A 20,105-nucleotide genomic window follows, 5' to 3' on the forward strand; every position below is an offset into this window, starting at 1 on the left:
CAGTATATACAGTATATATATATATCACACACACAGTATATACAGTATATATATATCACACACACAGTATATACAGTATATATATATATATATATATATCACACACACAGTATATACAGTATATATATATCACACACACAGTATATACAGTATATATATATATATCACACACACAGTATATACAGTATATATATATCACACACACAGTATATACAGTATATATATATCACACACACAGTATATACAGTATATATATATCACACACACAGTATATACAGTATATATATATATATATCACACACACAGTATATACAGTATATATATATATCACACACACAGTATATACAGTATATATATATCACACACACAGTATATACAGTATATATATATATCACACACACAGTATATACAGTATATATATATATCACACACAGTATATACAGTATATATATATATCACACACACAGTATATACAGTATATACAGTATATATATATCACACACACAGTATATACAGTATATATATATCACACACACAGTATATACAGTATATATATATCACACACACAGTATATACAGTATATATATATATATATATATCACACACAGTATATACAGTATATATATCACACACACAGTATATACAGTATATATATATATATATCACACACAGTATATACAGTATATATATATCACACACACAGTATATACAGTATATATATATATCACACACACAGTATATACAGTATATATATATATCACACACACAGTATATACAGTATATATATATATCACACACACAGTATATACAGTATATATATATCACACACACAGTATATACAGTATATATATATATCACACACACAGTATATACAGTATATATATATATCACACACACAGTATATACAGTATATATATATCACACACACAGTATATACAGTATATATATATATATCACACACACAGTATATACAGTATATATATATATCACACACACAGTATATACAGTATATATATATATCACACACACAGTATATACAGTATATATATATCACACACACAGTATATACAGTATATATATATCACACACACAGTATATACAGTATATATATCACACACACAGTATATACAGTATATATATATCACACACACAGTATATACAGTATATATATATCACACACACAGTATATACAGTATATATATATATATCACACACACAGTATATACAGTATATATATCACACACACAGTATATACAGTATATATATATATATCACACACAGTATATACAGTATATATATATATCACACACACAGTATATACAGTATATATATATCACACACACAGTATATACAGTATATATATATCACACACACAGTATATATATATATCACACACACAGTATATACAGTATATATATATCACACACACAGTATATACAGTATATATATATATATCACACACACAGTATATACAGTATATATATATCACACACACAGTATATACAGTATATATATATATCACACACACAGTATATACAGTATATATATATATCACACACACAGTATATACAGTATATATATATATATATATATATCACACACACAGTATATACAGTATATATATATCACACACACAGTATATACAGTATATATATATATCACACACACAGTATATACAGTATATATATATCACACACACAGTATATACAGTATATATATATCACACAGTATCAGGAAGCCGTTGGATTATTTCTGGTACTTTTTTATATCCCGATCTCCTGCCTGCAGAGTATCTCTGCTCCTGTGGCTGCCGGCTGCTGGATCCTGACTCTGTAACTCTGATCTTTGCCTTTTCCTTCCAGGCAGAGAGCCCGGCGGCTTCCACTGATACCGCTGGAGAGGGGCCCCCATGCACCACACGGCCCCCATCTGTCCTCCCACGTCACCCAACACAACCACTACTGTGTTCCTGCTGTGGAGTGCAGACTACTACAGAAATCCCACTGCTACAACCACGCCACAAGCAGGGGCTAATGCCCCATTGTTACCCCCCCACACACACACACAGTGCACACAACACATAGGGTGCTGCACACACACAACATGAAACGTGACAAACAGCAGGGGCAATAACAGTGACACGCGGAACCGGGGCCCCTGACTTCGCACCTTCACTAGAACCCCGGTATTTGGTACCGGAACGAGCAGGAACGTCGCATAGCAACATCTGTACAGCCGCGAGATTGTTACCCACGGCAACAGAACCCATAGCTTCCACGGAGACCACACGGGGCCGGTCATAGCGGGAATGAACGCTTCGGTAACGCGGTGTAAATCGGCAGGAGGGGCCCCTAGGTGGCCCCCATCAGTGTTTAGGGGTTCGCTTTCATGGAAAGGGGGCCACTAAACTATCCACGGCCGAGCACGACAGAGACGTTCAGATATCAAGGGGTAAAATAGTCTGAGAGGGGGCATTTGAAAACAAAGAGGAGCCCAGAACAAGGAGTGAGAATCTGGAAGTCTGAGGGGGCCTGTCAGAAAATTCAACTTTGCAGAAAGGGTAGTAGATACATGGAACAGACTCCTAGTGGTAGTATACGGCTGACACCCAAACTCAGTAATTAGAAGGGGGTCCAAGTACTTTCGGTCGCATGGGGCCAAGTCCGTGCCCGGCCAGCAGGCGGCAGCAGCAGCAAGAGGTCACTCCATTTACACGATCTGTTTCCCAGGACTGGACCGAGTTCTGTCAGAAGATTCCAGATATCCGATAATAATAGCTTTTTATAAATAAGTATAAATATCGCTCTGTTTTCTTTTTCACCCCAGTTGTGTTTTTTCAGGCAGCTGCATATCAGCCAAATTACTGTATACAGCGCTGGGGGGTTATATTACTGTATACAGTGCTGGGGGGTGGGTTATATTACTATATACAGCGCTGGGGGGTTATATTACTGTATACAGCGCTGGGGGGTTATATTACTGTATACAGCGCTGGGGGGTTATATTACTGTATACAGCGCTGGGGGGTTATATTACTGTATACAGCGCTGGGGGTTATATTACTGTATACAGCGCTGGGGTTTATATTACTGTATACAGCGCTGGGGGGTTATATTACTGTATACAGCGCTGGGGGGTTATATTACTGTATATAGCGCTGGGGGTTATTACTGTATATAGCGCTGGGGGGTTATATTACTGTATACAGCGCTGGGGGGGTTATATTACTGTATACAGCGCTGGGGGTTATTTTACTGTATACAGCGCTGGGGGGTTATATTTCTGTATACAGCGCTGGGGGTTATATTACTGTATACAGCGCTGGGGGGTTATATTACTGTATACAGCGCTGGGGGGTTATATTACTGTATACAGCGCTGGGGGTTATATTACCTTATACAGTGCTGGGGGTTATATTACTGTATACAGCGCCGGGGGTTATATTACTGTATACAGCACTGGGGGTTATATTACTGTATACAGCGCTGGGGGGTTATATTACTGTATACAGCGCCGGGGGTTATATTACTGTATACAGCACTGGGGGTTATATTACTGTATACAGCGCTGGGGGGTTATATTACTGTATACAGCACTGGGGGTTATATTACTGTATACAGTGCTGGGGGTTATATTGCTGTATACAGTGCGGGGGGTTATATTACTGTATACAGCGCTGGGGGTTATATTACTGTATACAGCGCTGGGGGTTATATTACTGTATACAGTGCTGGGGGTTATATTACTGTATACAGTGCTGGGGGTTATATTACTGTATACAGCGCTGGGGGTTATATTACTGTATACAGTGCTGGGGGTTATATTACTGTATACAGCGCTGGGGGTTATATTACTGTATACAGTGCTGGGGGTTATATTACTGTATACAGCGCGGGGGGTTATATTACTGTATACAGCGCTGGGGGTTATATTACTGTATACAGTGCGGGGGGTTATATTACTGTATACAGCGCTGGGGGTTATATTACTGTATACAGTGCGGGGGGTTATATTACTGTATACAGCGCTGGGGGTTATATTACTGTATACAGTGCGGGGGGTTATATTACTGTATACAGCGCTGGGGGTTATATTACTGTATACAGTGCGGGGGTTATATTACTGTATACAGTGCTGGGGGTTATATTACTGTATACAGTGTGGGGGGTTATATTACTGTATACAGCGCTGGGGGTTATATTACTGTATACAGCGCTGGGGGTTATATTACTGTATACAGTGCGGGGGGTTATATTACTGTATACAGCACTGGGGGGTATATTACTGTATACAGCGCTGGGGGTTATATTACTGTATACAGTGCGGGGGGTTATATTACTGTATACAGCGCTGGGGGTTATATTACTGTATACAGCGCTGGGGGTTATATTACTGTATACAGTGCGGGGGGTTATATTACTGTATACAGCGCTGGGGGTTATATTACTGTATACAGTGCTGGGGGTTATATTACTGTATACAGTGCTGGGGGTTATATTACTGTATACAGCGCTGGGGGTTATATTACTGTATACAGTGCTGGGGGTTATATTACTGTATACAGCGCTGGGGGTTATATTACTGTATACAGTGCTGGGGGTTATATTACTGTATACAGCGCGGGGGGTTATATTACTGTATACAGCGCTGGGGGTTATATTACTGTATACAGTGCGGGGGGTTATATTACTGTATACAGCGCTGGGGGTTATATTACTGTATACAGTGCGGGGGGTTATATTACTGTATACAGCGCTGGGGGTTATATTACTGTATACAGTGCGGGGGTTATATTACTGTATACAGTGCTGGGGGTTATATTACTGTATACAGTGTGGGGGGTTATATTACTGTATACAGCGCTGGGGGTTATATTACTGTATACAGCGCTGGGGGTTATATTACTGTATACAGTGCGGGGGGTTATATTACTGTATACAGCACTGGGGGGTATATTACTGTATACAGCGCTGGGGGTTATATTACTGTATACAGTGCGGGGGGTTATATTACTGTATACAGCGCTGGGGGTTATATTACTGTATACAGCGCTGGGGGTTATATTACTGTATACAGTGCGGGGGGTTATATTACTGTATACAGCGCTGGGGGTTATATTACTGTATACAGTGCGGGGGGTTATATTACTGTATACAGCGCTGGGGGGCTGGACTTTACGGTTATTATAATTAGTGATGTTCTCATATAGTTAGGCTTTAGGGGGTAAGAAGCCAGGTTGTTGGGTCCTCTGGGGCCGCAGGACGTTCCGTGTTACATCGTTAGGTGTCACAGAAATTGAGTCCAAGAGACGCTCAGCGAGTTGCGTTACCTCTGTGATGGACACACTGTGGCCCCCCGAGACAGGCAGTGGCGTCCAATCAGAAGCAGCGCTCCAAATCCCTTGTTATCCCCGGAGCTTTTCCAAGTGAAACACTATTTATAAAGCGAGTATCCCCCTGGCCGTGTGGGTTAATGCAGAGCAGGTGGTTGAGAGTGTTAGCAGAGGACGCGGGGTTAATCCCACAGGGTGAGCGCTTCGAGGAACCGCCGGCTTTTTGGGTAAAAAAAAAACAAAAAAAACCCAAAAAATACAAAGTTCACAAGCCGACGTGCGGGAAAACGACGCAGCACCAGGTACACCGTGAGCCGTGCGTGACCTGTAAGCCCCTGACCTCTGCAAACCCCTACGCAGACCCCTTGGCTGAGGGTGGCGAGCATTTTAGTAACAGGATGAACCCCAAAGAAAAGCAGCACCAGCATCCATTATTACAGCAGGGGCTCCCGGGGACCCCTCATCCCGATCGGTCACTTCCACCAAACAAGCTCATGTATTGTATTAACTTTCTGTCCCCAGGATGTACCCGTTTATTCCTCCCCATACCACTATTGCTTCTGATTGGCTCACGCTGCCTTTGTAAAGGGGGGACCTTAAGACCAGGATATTGATTGGATGATGCTGGTTTTGCCACCCCACCCCCCCTGCTTCCCAGAGGTGAATTTCATGCCTGCTGCATTTAACGGATGAAACCTGTAATGGTTCCAGGCACAGGGTAACAGATCATTACAAACAAGGCAAAGGTTGGTTCATTACAGTTTAACACTTTATTTGCAGGGCACATAACGGAGCGGGGGCAGGGGAGAGGGGCCTAGTTCTCGTACACCCACTCGTAGGCACAGCTCTTGTAATCGGACAGTTCTTCATCCTTGAACCACAAAGCGATCTCCTTCTTGGCGCTTTCCACGGAGTCGCTGCCGTGAATGATGTTCCTGCGGAGGAAGCACAGCGCATGCGTGTATAGCGGTACCGAGCACCCACACAGGCAGAAGCGCGAGCGACTAGCCGCTCAACACGTACAACCCACACCTCAGGGGCCGGGGCCCCTCAACACAAAATATCCAGGTACACACTATAGAGGGCTGCTTGCTGACTGAAGTATACATTATACAGGGCCTCAGAGCCCTCAGGTCAGCCCTTCATCAGGAAGGTGGAACGATCATGCCATGATTTCCTGCGAGCTTCTGGGTTTCTGAGTACAGATGAAGGGGGTATGATGGAGGAAGGGTTTATGCCCCCCCAGTCACTCACCTGCCAACCTGGATGCAGTAATCCCCCCGGATGGTGCCGGGCTTGGAGTCGGCGGGGTTGGTCTCTCCCAGCATGACACGTCCGGTCTTCACCACATTCAGACCCTCCCAGACCTGAGAGAGATCGGCGTGAGAAACTGCCCCCAAAACACTCTGCATCAGCCCCTAGGGGGGCAATACTACCCCACAAAGAGGCATCTCTGCCCCGTAGACCTGACATGTAACCCCCCCACCCCCCCCTTTTAACATGCAACACTTTGTCAGCAACCAAGAAACGCGCCGGCAAAACTCACCATGGGGACCACGGGCCCGGAGCCCATATATTTCACCAGCCCGGCGTAGAAAGGACGGTCCTTGAGGTCGATGTAGTGCTGCTTCAGGAGCTCTTCAGAAGCCTACAGGAAGAAAGCGTTCAGCCATGAAACCCCCAACACGAGACCCACCAGCCCCCGAGCCAAGAATCTGCGGGCGCTTCAACAAGTTCCACGGCCCTTAGGGCAGGGAGGATAGAAACCGCCCCGTTACAGCCTCAGAAGGGTTAACAGCACGGAGGAGAAAGCTGGCTTCTTATGCAAACAGCCAGAAAACCCTGGAAGGTAGTCTGAGCAGGGAGAGGCTTACAGGGGCGGTGGACGCAGGGGAAGGTGACTAGGCAGTAGCCGGGAGAGGACCGGTGAACGTAAAAGGTGAGAGACGTCAAGTGAGACCAACTTCAAGGTCACCTCCAAGATAAAGGCTCTGGCAGGGAACAAAGCAGAGGGCAATCCCACAGCCTGGGGCAATACCAGGCAGGGGGGGGGGGGGGTAGATTATACACCAAGAGGCGGGAGTCACCTGCACAAACTTCATGGCCACCAGGCGGAACCCCTTCTGCTCAAAGCGCTTGATGATGTCCCCAATAAGACCTCGCTGGACCCCATCAGGCTTGATGGCGATGAAGGTGCGTTCCTTGTTAGCAGCCATCCTGAGGAGAAGCGTAAGAGGTTCTCAGCGGGCAGGAACCAACAAAAGCCCCAACATAATGCCCCCCAACCCCCCAGAACCACACGGCCCAGGGGCACCTAGCCCTCCGCTGCCACACATGCCAAGCAACCTGCTGCCTCACAGACAGCTGGTACTTGCACCCCAAGGCCCCGAGCACAGCCACCGCCTCCATGACATCAAGTCACACCTTCCTGAAAGCACTTCCTGCCATCACTTCTCCACAGCTAAGAGCAAAGTTTTTCCTCCCCATTCCCATTCCCTGGTTACACATTAAAGTGGTAACCCCACCCCAGAATACTGCCCTACCGAGCACCCAGGGGCATAAAACCCCGAGCAAGACGCGGAAGCCACAGACATGAACAACCGGAGCACACATGAAGAACATGCCAGCACACAAAGACAGCGCAGCTCCCACCGCCCACACACCTCTCGTCACTGCCACACAGAAGTAGAAAGACAGGCTGCCGGTGCAGGAGGATTTTATACCAGCTCTGACATCACTTCCAGCGCGCAAACTGATTGGACAATATGTATGCAAAGCATTAACCGCTGACAGACAAGGAGCCGGTACTATGTAAGACAGAATCTCATTGGTCAGCTGAATTGAAGGCTTTGATTGGCACCTAATAAGGTCACGTCCATCATATTCCCAGCGCAGGCTGAACATCTAGGAATAGCTGAGCCCGGGGCCGAGCTCTGGGCTTCATTCACTAAACAGCGAGATGAGAGCATTATATATGCATTATTACTTAATGAACCAGTAAAGGAAATGCAGTTTCTGATATTATGAGTTACAGACCTCTGAGGCCCCAACAGTTTCTGTGACTCTACATTCTCCACAGTTCATCCAATGAAAGGTATCAGAGATAAATCATTATCAGGACTGGTCAGACAGCGGCGGGTCTGTATGTAATGTAGGGGATGTGACTGCGTTATCAGGACTGGTCAGACAGCGGCGGGTCTGTATGTAATGTAGGGGATGTGACTGCGTTATCAGGACTGGTCAGACAGCGGCGGGTCGTTATCAGGACAGGTGTAATAATAATATACAGATTAGTCCGTAATGCCCGGGTTTTCGGTTTGTCTGATCTCAGGCTGTATATAAAGATACAGAAATAATGATTCCCTCAAACTACCTCCTCCGCCGTGTCGACGATCCTACCGAACACAGCTTTCTTTGTTAAGATTTTATTGTGTCCAGAGAGCAAAGAACCGAAAACCAACACACGGCAGATCGGCCCCTTCCGGCACCCATCTAGTCTGTAAAGAACCTTAATCAGTCGTTGGTCTCGTCTTAGATTCAGGAGCTGTATGTCTATACCATACATGTTTAATCCCCTCACTGTATTAGCCTCTACCACTTCTGCTGGGAGGCTGTTCCACTCATCTACCACCCTCTCAGTAAAGTAAAACTTCCTTCCATTCCATCTGAGCCTCTAGTGTTAGATTCCGGTCTCTCCGGTAGCTTTTCTCCTCTTTTGGAATACATTCCCTCCCATCCTTTATGTATTTAAATGTCTCTGCTCATTTTTACCCTCCCCGTTTCTGTCACCTCTGCAGAACTCTCTCTGGAATGTCGTTATGTAATAACATATTATGGCTTCCCATGTCAGTCCCGTGGGAATTGGGAGAGTTAGCAGTTACTGGCTGGTAAGGCGCTGTTCCGGTTGTGCTCTCACGCTAAGCAAATAAAGTTCAGCAAATGTGCCCCGTTGGCTTGAAATCGTATTGCATCAGAAACCCTCTCCCTCCAATAAAATGGCCGCCTTTCGGCGACGAGTTCATGAGCGGCCTTGGTTACACAACTGAAATGATCATTTCCCTGTTTCCGGCTCCGCCCAATTCCGCCATAGCCCCACCCCTCTTGTCTGCCTATCCTGTGTAGCCGCTGCGGTCCCGGACCCGCCTGCTCTCGCGCTTCTTCCTTCCTGTTGCCGCTGTGTGGGTGAGGCTCCCGGGGCCTGTGCGATATTGTGAAACTTCCTCTCGTCCTGTTTCAGCCGCTGTCGCTGTACACGGATACCCCCTGCGCTCCCGCTCTGCCCGCCGTCACGATGCACAAAGAGCACCTGGCCCAGGACGAGAACAGCAACCCCAGGGAGGGCCCCGGGAGCAGGAAGAAGGACAGGCTGAGCCCGAGCGAGCATGACATGAACCAGCTCAACCGGAGCCGGGCAAAGACAGGTGACTGGGGGTACTCGGGGGAGCGGCGGGGACAAAAGGACAGTAAGGCGGGGAGGGGACCAATGGGGCAGGATAGAGGGGTTGCGTAGGGCGGGCGAACGTGGGCCACATGTAAGGGACGTTATAGGAATGAATGCGGGTGCCAAATGAGAGAGGTGGCTGTAGCTGGTAGCCCGATCAGGGGTAGAATGAGAGAGATTGCAGGGGCGTCTGTTGGCTGTTATATATGATCCATGTAGTGGTCTGGGAGGGGGTAGTTTAGGAGTCCTGCTGTTTGGGGGATATTACACTGGGGTAGACATAGAGGGCTGATGAGGGGGTAGTTGGGGCAGTGTGTAGAATCTCATCCTGCTGCAGTTTCCTGTATGGTGCAGATGTGGGGTAACTTGTGGTATGAGGGGCTACGAAGAGGTTAATAAAATAAGGGTGTTCGGTCTGGTGGGTGAATCTGGGATTGTGATGAACCCACAAAGGGTCAATGGCGTCTGACCCCCCCCCCGAGTTTGTTTTACTTGCTAATTAGTGATGTTGGCTCCTGACTGACCCCTAACAGCCCCCACTCTCATCTCATATGGGGCAGAAACGCGACCCCCCCCCCCCCGTATGATCCGGTTCCCCGGTCCGGCACATATATGTGTTCGCGCACACGTGGGCTTTCTGCTGCAGCTTCCTTCTAAAGCACAAAACGACACGGCTGCTTAACGTCTCGCTGTGCGTGTACCTGAGTGTGAGTGTGCGGAGTACAAGAATACTCTCTAAATGTATTATGAGCAGCTTCACGCCTTAAAAACAAGAGGCTGTAATGTTGGGCCAGAAGATAAGATGTAAGGAAGTTTTACTTTACTGAGAGGGTGGTAGATAAATGGAACAGCCACCCAGCATGGGAGAGGCGTACGGCTCCTGAATCTAAGACAAGACCAACGACTGGTTAAGAGTTGTTACAGCAGAAGAAGCGGGCGACTAGACGGGGGGGCCGATCTGCCTACCGGTCTGGTTATCGCCATAGCAACTGATCAGTCCAGAGACATTTAGCGGGCGCGTAACTCTGTGCGTTCTCTTCTTTCAGGCTCGTGGGAGTCCAACGGCTTTGGGCCGGACCCAGAGATCGAGGCGCTGGCCGGCCGCGCGGAGGAGAGCGCCCCGCTCAGCCCTTCCAACTCCCTCAACCTGCGCCACCTGCGAGGCTGCGAAAAGGAGCTGTCCGGACGCCATCACCAGCGCTCTCCTTCCCACCAGTTTCACCCGAACCACTACGCCTCTCACCACCACTACCGCCCCTTCTACTCCGGCTACCACCGCAAAGGCTACTGGGACTACGAGAGCCAGTACAGAGACGGCAAACGCAAGGAGTGGGTTCCCCGGCCCGGCGGGCGCCCCCAACGCCACAGGACACGAGAGGCCTTAAACGCCACAGAAGGCTCCTGCCCGGACGCTAGGCTGGAGCACAATGCTGGGGAGAGAGGGAAAACTGCCCAGGGAGGGGTAACTGGTCACAACACTCAGCCAGCCAAGGGCGAGCCGGCCGTGGACGGCTGGGTGCTTTTTAAGCCTCTGCCGGTGTTCCCGGTTGGCAGTAGCAGTGCCAGGACGCTGCCAAAAATCAGCTACGCCAGCAAAGTGAAAGAGAACCTGGATGGCAAAGGACTGGTACCCAGCTCTGCCCTCCGCACCTCCAACAGCCTACCCAACTGCCTCGACTCAGCACAAGCAGTCTCCCACAGCGATGCCCCCTGCTCCGATCCAGCACAGTCAGCAGGCTCCCTCTCCTCCTCCTGCTCTTCTCTCTCCTCCTCTCCCCCTTCCCCAGTCAGTCAGGAGAACCTGGGCGCCATTTTCCAGAATGAATGGGGACTTTCTTTTATTAACGAGCCCGGTGCTGGGAACGCCCCGGTGGGAGAGCGGAAGCCTCCGGGGGGTGCCGGTGAAGTCGGGGCGGATCCTTCGGTGGCGGCCATGGGGCGGCTGTCGCTGCATGGATTCTATCTGGGGCAAACTGAGGACGGGGGGGCCCAGCTCGAGAACCCCAGAAACTGGGAGGAAATGGTCACCTTCACATCAAAGGGTGAGTGGGAATCTGTGTCGTCTGGCTGAGGGTGATGGGCTGGGGCATTGCGGCAGCATAGCATTGTGTTTTTGAGCTCTTGTATTTTTTGTCGTCCCCCCCCCCCCCCCCCCCGCTAAGATGCACTTGCCCCGCGGGGCTGGCGCCCTATTACCCCGTTGGGTGTCAGTCTGCCTGATCGTGCTAGGTGTGGGGATTCCGGCAGCCGTTTTATCTTCGCCTCACTGTCGTTTTTCTTCTTTCAGAGTGGAGTCTGGTGTGGAATCTGCATAAGAAAGGTAAGGAGCGTCCGTCGGCGTGTGGCCCGGCTGCCTTGTGCTGATGGGAGTGGGAGCGGAACGTCCAGACGCTTATCTCTGTTCTGTTTGTTCCAGATCCTTCTCGTGTGGTCGTGTACGCAGAGTCTATGGATGGGAAGGGGTAATCCCACCCGAGGAGGGGGTATAAAGAAGAGGCCAGCCCCCCAGATTCCGGCACCCGGGTCCGCAGAGCGAGATTCCCGCCCCTGCACCCCGCGGAACGCCTTGTTAGTTCTTTCCACGGAGAGAAGGGATTATGTGGCGTTTCCGGGGATTTCTTTTAACCCTGTCTTTTTTTTTTTTTTTTTTGCACTTTGCTTTTATTTTGGAGTAACCGCTCTAGTGTTCTGAGCAGTAAACGCCGCGCAGGATCGGAAGCGCACGAGCCGCCAAGACAAATTCTACTTTTGCTTTATTTCTGTCGTTTTTCATGCTTGTCTCCCTCCTCCTGTGGCGGGGCCCCTGTGGCTCCTCAGCGGCTCCTGGTGTACCGGACATGCGCGGGGGACACGCGTCTGGTTAGCGTGCGTGGCCCGGTGCGCCCGTCTGCGTCTCACAGGATGAGGGGTTTTGTGCTTTAAGCATTTTTTTGTTTTGTTTTTTTTCTGCTCCTTTTAAAAAAAAAAAGAAAAAAAAAAGTCTCCACACTAAATGTGGCCGCGACACCAAACGGGGGCCGGGTCCTCCTGCCGCCCCGGCCTTTATATTGTGAATAAAGCGAAATCTGTTTTATCCGTCCGCTGACGAGTTTTTCATTGATTTATCCGCCATCGATTTACCAAAAGTGCTATTACGGGGTCTGTGCTAAAAAACGAGTGCTATACACCAGTGCACCACCCAATCCGCTGCTGCTCCTTCGAGGCTGGCAGTGACGAGAGTCAGTGGGTGATGTGGTAATTCGCGCCTGCCAGGTCCTAGGAACGTCCTGGAATAATTTGTTTCTCTAGAGTTAGAACGAGTCCCGAGCCGGTGCTGCAGGCTCTGTGTGAGTCGGTCACATGGACACCCCGCAGCCTCGTTTCCAAAGCATGGGGGGAGGGGCAGTTTGTATGGCCCGGCCGGGCTGCATCTGCCGTTACATATAATACAGAAACCCTTTCAAACGTCTCAGGACTTGCGCGATCCGTTTCCTTTTTACCGTGTGAAGTCCCAGGCTTCACGGTGCTAATAGAGTTACCGCCCCATCGTTATTGTTTTTCCCCGATGCGTCCGCCCGTTCTTTGGGGTAAGTGGTTTATAGATGCCCGTATAGACGTTAAACCGGCTAATATCACGCACACTGCTCGTGTTTTATAGACCTACGCGGTACCCGCCGCGCTGACAGCCGTTAGCGGGATTATTGTTTGGGGTTCCTAGTTTCCCTGGTAACCGCACGTCACATCACTAGAAGGAGCCGTTGACGTCGCGGCGCCATTTTGAAGACGTCGTTAATTTCCCGTCCTTCAGTTCAGTGATGCACTTCCGGGTCAGCGGTGGACGCGCACTGGTTGTGCCGAGGATTCAAACGGCGGAAAAGGCGGGACTTTAGTCTGTGAGGGTAGATATGAGTCCGGGGGCGAGCGATGCACCGGGGAAGGGGCTCTCCTATCGCGTACTGCGGCCGCCATGTGTTGGTGGGGTGGCCCCGGCGTGGGCAGTCTGGCTCTGTGAGCGGAGGCTGTTACCTGCCCCAAAACAGGCGTGGGGTAAAAGGGGCCAGATGTGCCCTTAATACCCCAGACTGTAATGCGTGCTGTTGGCACCCCTGACACAGCAGGGGGCAGTTTGTGCCGGTGGTCCCCGGGGACAGCGCCTGGGGTATTATACCAGATCCCCCCCCCCCACACAAACTTCTATTTAGTTTTTTATTCCTCTATAATCCCTACAATTCCCGCAGCGCTCCTCACAGTCCCTACATTGAAAGAGTCTGACGGAACCAGAACTCACAGACTGGGACTGCCGGATACAGGCGGTAGTGAAGCCCCTTTTTTGGGGGGGGGGGGGGGGTTTGTGCAGAAGTGGTTCTGCTGGGGTGAAATAAAATGCTCCCGAACCCCGCCCCCAATGGCTTCATGTAAAGCGTTTCATGTTGTGAATAAAGTTTTTGACCCTGCAGTTTTCAAATAGAAACCATCAGACCTGGAGACATATTAACCCTTTTATAGCCCACAGTGAAGTTTCTCTGCTGTTACCCCATTGGCTGCAATTCCGGCCCTCACAGTGATATCACATGTGATCCTGAGAATTTGCCGCTCCATCCCCGTGGAGCGGAGAGTTACCCCGGGGGGTGATAGGGGGCCGCATGTATAATGTATTTTCGGCCGCGTTGATGACAGTATGCTTCCGTAAGGCAAGAAGGTCGATGTTTTGTTCTGTGTGCACCCAGGTGTTTGGGGCGAAGGGCCGGGGCCCTCTCTGCTCGGTGGCCCCAGAGGATCGCCATGTGCTACTGCAGGCCATGCGCTCGGCTCCGCGCATGCACGCTCCTCCACCCTCCTCTGGTCGTGTTCTTCGTGTCTGTCGTCACCCTGGCCCTCACCTTCGTGTCGTTTGGAGGATACGTCCGGAGCCACAGTGTGAGAGACGCGGACGGCGCGCAGGTACAGAGACAGCCGGTCGCGAGAGCGCCTTTGGGAAAGCAGCACTGCTTATAACCGTCTCGCCTTTCCTCTCAGGACTGGGACTCGTTCCTCCAGGGCATCGGCTCCCTACATCTCTGCCCCGCCGGCAACCAGACGGACGGTCTCACCGCCGGCAACCGGACAGGCGGTCTCACAGAGGCTCTCGGCAATGTGTCTACCCTGATCAGACTGAAGCCGTCTCGTTGGTATTCCGCTACCGATCGCACTGGGTTGCGCATGTCTCTCCCAGCCGACCAAGGCTGGATGAACGGTAGGTGATCACACGTCCCGCAGCCCCCGTTTCCTGCGGGACCTCCATGTGCTTCCCCGGGAATGCTGTTCGCACCGGGACTGACCGGTGGTGTCGTTGTAGGTCTCGCCCTTGACGCCCGCCTCGTCATCACTGTGTTTCCAGTCGAGGAGTCGAGAGGCTGCAACGCGACCGACGCCAACTGCTCAGTGAACTCGTGTGTCGCGCTCTCCGGTCCGCAGCACCTTCTTCCGAAGAGCAGGTTAGAGATTGAACCCACCAGCAAACACCCCTGCCACCCATCTCTACCCGGGCGGCCTCGCCCTGCCACCCATCTCTACCCGGGCGGCCTCGCCCTGCCACCCATCTCTACCCAGGCGGCTTTGCCCTGCCATCCCAACTCTACCCGGACGGCCTCGCCCTGCCATCCCAACTCTACCCGGGTGGCCTCACCCTTTTCCAAAACTCACCCCGACCCAGAACACTACCCACGCTGCCTCGCCCTGGCCCTGAAAGCCCACTCACCCCTCCATCTCCCGCCCGGATGAATCTGGTAGCCTGAAAGGTTTTTCCGCTGTGTTGTTGGCCGCAGGACTCGGCCGCAGTGTGCGCTCGGTGATTGGAACCCAGCGTTTCTCGACCTGCATTCAGTAACCCAGAAGTCCGATGTCACCTCGGATTGTTTTAGATTCGAATATTATGGAGACCCGGAACTGAAGAGCCTCATTCCCCAGGTGAGGAAACGGCGTGAGGTCTGCGTGTGAGGTGAGCGTGTCCTGCAAAGTGGCATGGAAGTCGTCCACCCAAAATCCGAATGAGTAAAGTGGCCCGTCTCTCGTCGCCCTCCCGTCTCTCGTCGCCCTCCCGTCTCTCGTCGCCCTCCCGTCTCTCGTCGCCCTCCCGTCTCTCGTCGCCCTCCCGTCACTTGTCTCTCGTTCCCTTCCAGGCGGAGAGGACTCTGTGCGCCGAGCGGCTGCTGCATGCTGCGCTGTCTCTGCTGTTCCTGGCGGCCGTGTTCTGCATGCTCAGCCTCCTCTGCATCCAGCCTTTGAAAGAGAAGAGGGTCCCGGGATCGCTGTGATGGAGCCACGAGACCCCCGCGCGCAGAGTGGATACTAACACAGGGGAGGAATAAGACTTTGTGTGTCGGGCCGTTGGCATCGCTCCGCAAGGAGGGCACTCCTGACATTTGTCGTTTTTATTTGCCCTGCAATAAACATTTTGGGGTGAGAGCGTTCATTAAAGTGCGGGTCTGTCTCTTATTGTTATACGCTCTTCGACCCTCCTACACTAAGAGAAAGAGACGCGCGCAGGAGGGAGGACTTCACGTTGTGGTCTATTCACTAAAGCGAGAGAGACGAGTTTCAGATGCTTCACTGTACGTTACATCGGTAAAAATTGATGATGAACAGAAAGGAGCCGATGGCTGAGAATACTGCAAATAGCCCTAAACGCTGTGAGGTACCGAAAAATCTCCATAAAATCAAAAAACTGTTTTGGGATCTGTAACTTTAAGGATGTTTTACTGAGAGGGTGGTAGATAAGTGGAACAGCCTCCCAGCAGAAGTGGTAGAGGGTAATACAGTGAGGGTATTAAACATGCATGGGATAGACATACGGCTCCTGAATCTAAGACGAGACCAACGACTGATTAAGGTTTGAGTCTTTACAGCAGGAGAAACGGGCGACTAGATGGGGGCCGCCGGGGGCTGATCTGCCGGCGGGTTCCAGGATTCTCGCCTTGCATGGCCCACATAAGGAAGAGATAATTAGGATTAATGAGGTTTTAGTGGGATTAGCCACATACCTCTTGGAATTCCAGGGGTTGTTGGGGGGGCTTTACTGGGACTTTGACCATTGACCTACTGATAGCTATTTAATACGTCCCAAGTGTCCTGGTTTAGCTTGGCCAGTACCTCTTTGCACCCCAAGCTCCTGCTGCCCCTCTTGCCCCCTTGTGACCCTCCCATGATGCCCATATCTGGGTTTTGCCCCGAGGCTCTGGTTGAAGCACAGCTTTTCCGGGTCACTACGGGGAAACTTTGGGTCGCTGTAGCAGCAATTCGGACCGCCCACTGATGTCAGCGGGATCTCCCACTTCAATCCCACCAGGGGGGCTCCGGGTCGCTGGAGCCTGGAAATTCTCAGGTATGCTAATACCCCTCTGTTACCCCCTGATGCCCTCCGCTACCAGCATTTCTAAGAGGTCAGAATGTTTGCTGGGTATGAGGGGATCGCAGGGTTCTACAGCCCTAAAAGCTCCGATAATGTGCATCTAATGGGGTAAGTAAACCCCATTATTCTTCTTCCAAATGCCCCAGCCACGCCTATGACCACTCCCCCCTAAGAAAAAAGTGCCCCTCTTTGGCCATTTGTAGTGTAAAGTTTATTTCAGTAACTAGGGGTTTTTTGGTGAAGTGTCCCTATTGGTAGTTTTATTAAATGATAACATATACGTTTACATGTTGTACTTTTCCAATAAATTACTATATTTCTATATCTGTAAATCTAATTAAACCTAATGGTTCCCGGTTCCACTCCCAGGAACGGCTAAAACAGGATCCATCTTTCCTTGTTTCAGGTTCAATAAAGATTTTCTTGGGGATTGAGAAAAAAATGGTGTAGGCACGCGCAGTTGCCCTGACTCGCCCGACCGCATCCGCTCCTGCCCTCCGTGAAGCCAGAGGTCCCTCTGCGCAGGTGTAGTGCCTTCTCGCAAGCGGCCACACCTCCAAGGCGCAGGGCTGAAGCGCATGCGTTCGGGGAGGGGGAGGACTTGCTGCTTCCGGTTTAGCTCCCGCCCTGTCCACCATCTTGGATGGTGGGAGAGGAAAAAAGGGAGGGGGAGGAGAAGGAGCTGTATAGAGGGAACGGGAGGGGTGGTATACTGCTCCCTATAGACTGCCACAGAGCCGGGGCTCCTACACAGAGGGCATACAGACCACAAGGAACATATAGCTGGCAAGGCGAGCGCTCGGGACACCGCTTTATATGGCTGCGGCTTATGGGAGACGTGCACATATAGATATATAATAGACACTATCGCAAGGGTATTACAGAGCTATATATATCCATACATCCATTCAAATAGACGCTTATATGCACGCACTTATGAATCAGATTATATAGGGCATATTGTGTGGGGGCAGGGCTCCCTTACATTCACAGTTATAGGGCAGTCTTCCATAGGGATTGGCTATAGACAGACGCTTATAGAAATCAGGGCTGCTGTATAGGTAGAAAGCGTCCTTCATTAGCTCCGTGCATGATGGTATGTATGCTTCAATCTATAGGTAGCCTTCATGGTGTTGTCAGTAGCAATGCCTGGGACAGAGATGAGGAGACAGCTTTGATTGGGCGCTGACAGGAGAGAGACAGCAGCAAGGCACAAAGAGATAGATTGGGGGGAGAGAGTGTGAGACACAAAGAGACACCACTACATGAGTAGAGAGACCGCCCGGACGGGAGACGGGCTGGCACACTCGCCTATGTCCAAAGAGACAGCCGGGGTTAGCAGGACAGAGGGGTTGTCACCCCGAAGAGCCAGCATGGGAGGCTGCGGGCAGAGACTGCTCCTCGCCACCCACTGAACACCCCGAGACAGACGACAAGAAACACCCAGCGGCACGGGGACTCGTCCAGGTAACGGGGGCCGTCTGTGCTGTGAGCCTCTAGGCTGTCGCCGGGGGATTGAGAGACCGTCACGGGTGGCTCTGCTGACGGTCTCACAAGAGGTGGTCACTCGCAAGGGATTTTAGAGTGGGGGGGTACAAAATGTACCCAAATGTTCCGTGCAAATCAGCCGACTTCCTGCCGTTAAAAGGAAAGAGGAACGGTCTGTCCGGTTCCACGGCGTGCAGCGGCTTCCTGCCTGGAACCCCCTATAGATCAGCCACGTCCTGTTTGGCAGCTGCTGGATTTAGAGAAGAGCCCGTGTGCCCGGGGCGTGAATCGCTTTGGGGTCACCTACTGCCCATCAAGGCTTGGGGTCTGAGGGCCCCTGCGCCTCCTTGGGAAGGGGGCAGTGCTGGCGGTCTGAGGGCCCCTGCGCCTCCTTGGGAAGGGGGCAGTGCTGGCGGTCTGAGGGCCCCTGCGCCTCCTTGGGAAGGGGGCAGTGCTGGCGGTCTGAGGGCCCCTGCGCCTCCTTGGGAAGGGGGCAGTGCTGGCGGTCTGAGGGCCCCTGCGCCTCCTTGGGAAGGGGGCAGTGCTGGCGGTCTGAGGGCCCCTGCGCCTCCTTGGGAAGGGGGCAGTGCTGGCGGTCTGAGGGCCCCTGCGCCTCCTTGGGAAGGGGGCAGTGCTGGCGGTCTGAGGGCCCCTGCGCCTCCTTGGGAAGGGGGCAGTGCTGGCGGTCTGAGGGCCCCTGCGCCTCCTTGGGAAGGGGGCAGCGCTTGCGGTCTGAGGGCCCCTGTGCCTCCTTGGGGTGGGGGGCAGCGCTGGCCTTCTGAGGGCCCCCGCGCCTGCCGGCTCAGGTTCAGAGTGTGGCTAGCAGAGGTCAGTAAGCTGCGAGTCACCCGGCCACCGCAGCAGCTGAGCGAGCGTTGGGAATGTGCTTGTTTAATGTAAAGGATCAGGCATGACGCCCGGAGCCACAGAATGACTGCTACAAGGAGGAACATTGTGATCGGCGAAGGCCTCCTGCCGTGGCACGCGTCGGGGACGCTTGGCTGGAACGAGCAGCAAAGATTTGGAGGGATGGTGACGGTTTGTGCGGTGATTAAGTGGATTGGGGGGAAAAAAAGCACTACAGGTTTTCCAGAGGTTATTCTGTGGATGAAGGACCCTCGAGAACAGTGTCCCAGACCGCGGGTCAGAGAAGCGGATGTGGGGGGGTGGTTGGGGATGCGTTGGGATCGATGGACAATCTGCATGTATCTTTGCGGTGGTCCGGTGACCGGCTTTGGTGTAGACCCCGCGTGCGGTCTGTTTGCTCATGAGGTTCGGGGGTATGAACGTGGGCAGATTTGATGGCAGATTTGGTGTCAGTTGTGACATCTTTGGTCCGTCCGATCCATCTGTGCGTTGGGGGATAGCGTGGTAATTACCCCCCCCCCCCGCATTTGTCGCTTGTTTGGGGTGTTAGCGGTGGTTTCCTGGGATCACCGTATCCCCTCGGAGACCCCCGGGGTATTTGGCCTTGTAAT

General features: G+C 51.3%; 1 protein-coding gene across 1 annotated transcript; it reads right to left on the bottom strand.

Moving 5' to 3' along the window:
• Nucleotides 1-6,146: 6,146 nt before the first annotated feature.
• LOC149285655 (nucleoside diphosphate kinase A2) lies at nucleotides 6,147-7,548 on the bottom strand. Its single transcript, XM_089494903.1, has 4 exons — nucleotides 7,420-7,548; nucleotides 6,879-6,980; nucleotides 6,587-6,699; nucleotides 6,147-6,267 (listed from the first exon to the last, which is right to left on the bottom strand). Exons 1-4 carry the CDS (start codon nucleotides 7,546-7,548, stop codon nucleotides 6,147-6,149), a joined length of 465 nt encoding a protein of 154 aa, XP_089351029.1.
• Between the last annotated feature and the right edge of the window lie 12,557 nt (nucleotides 7,549-20,105).

This window comes from Sceloporus occidentalis, unplaced genomic scaffold, assembly GCF_023333645.1.
Source record: "Sceloporus occidentalis isolate IW3139 unplaced genomic scaffold, rSceOcc1.0.p SCAF_76, whole genome shotgun sequence".
NCBI classification, from domain to species: domain Eukaryota; kingdom Metazoa; phylum Chordata; class Lepidosauria; order Squamata; family Phrynosomatidae; genus Sceloporus; species Sceloporus occidentalis.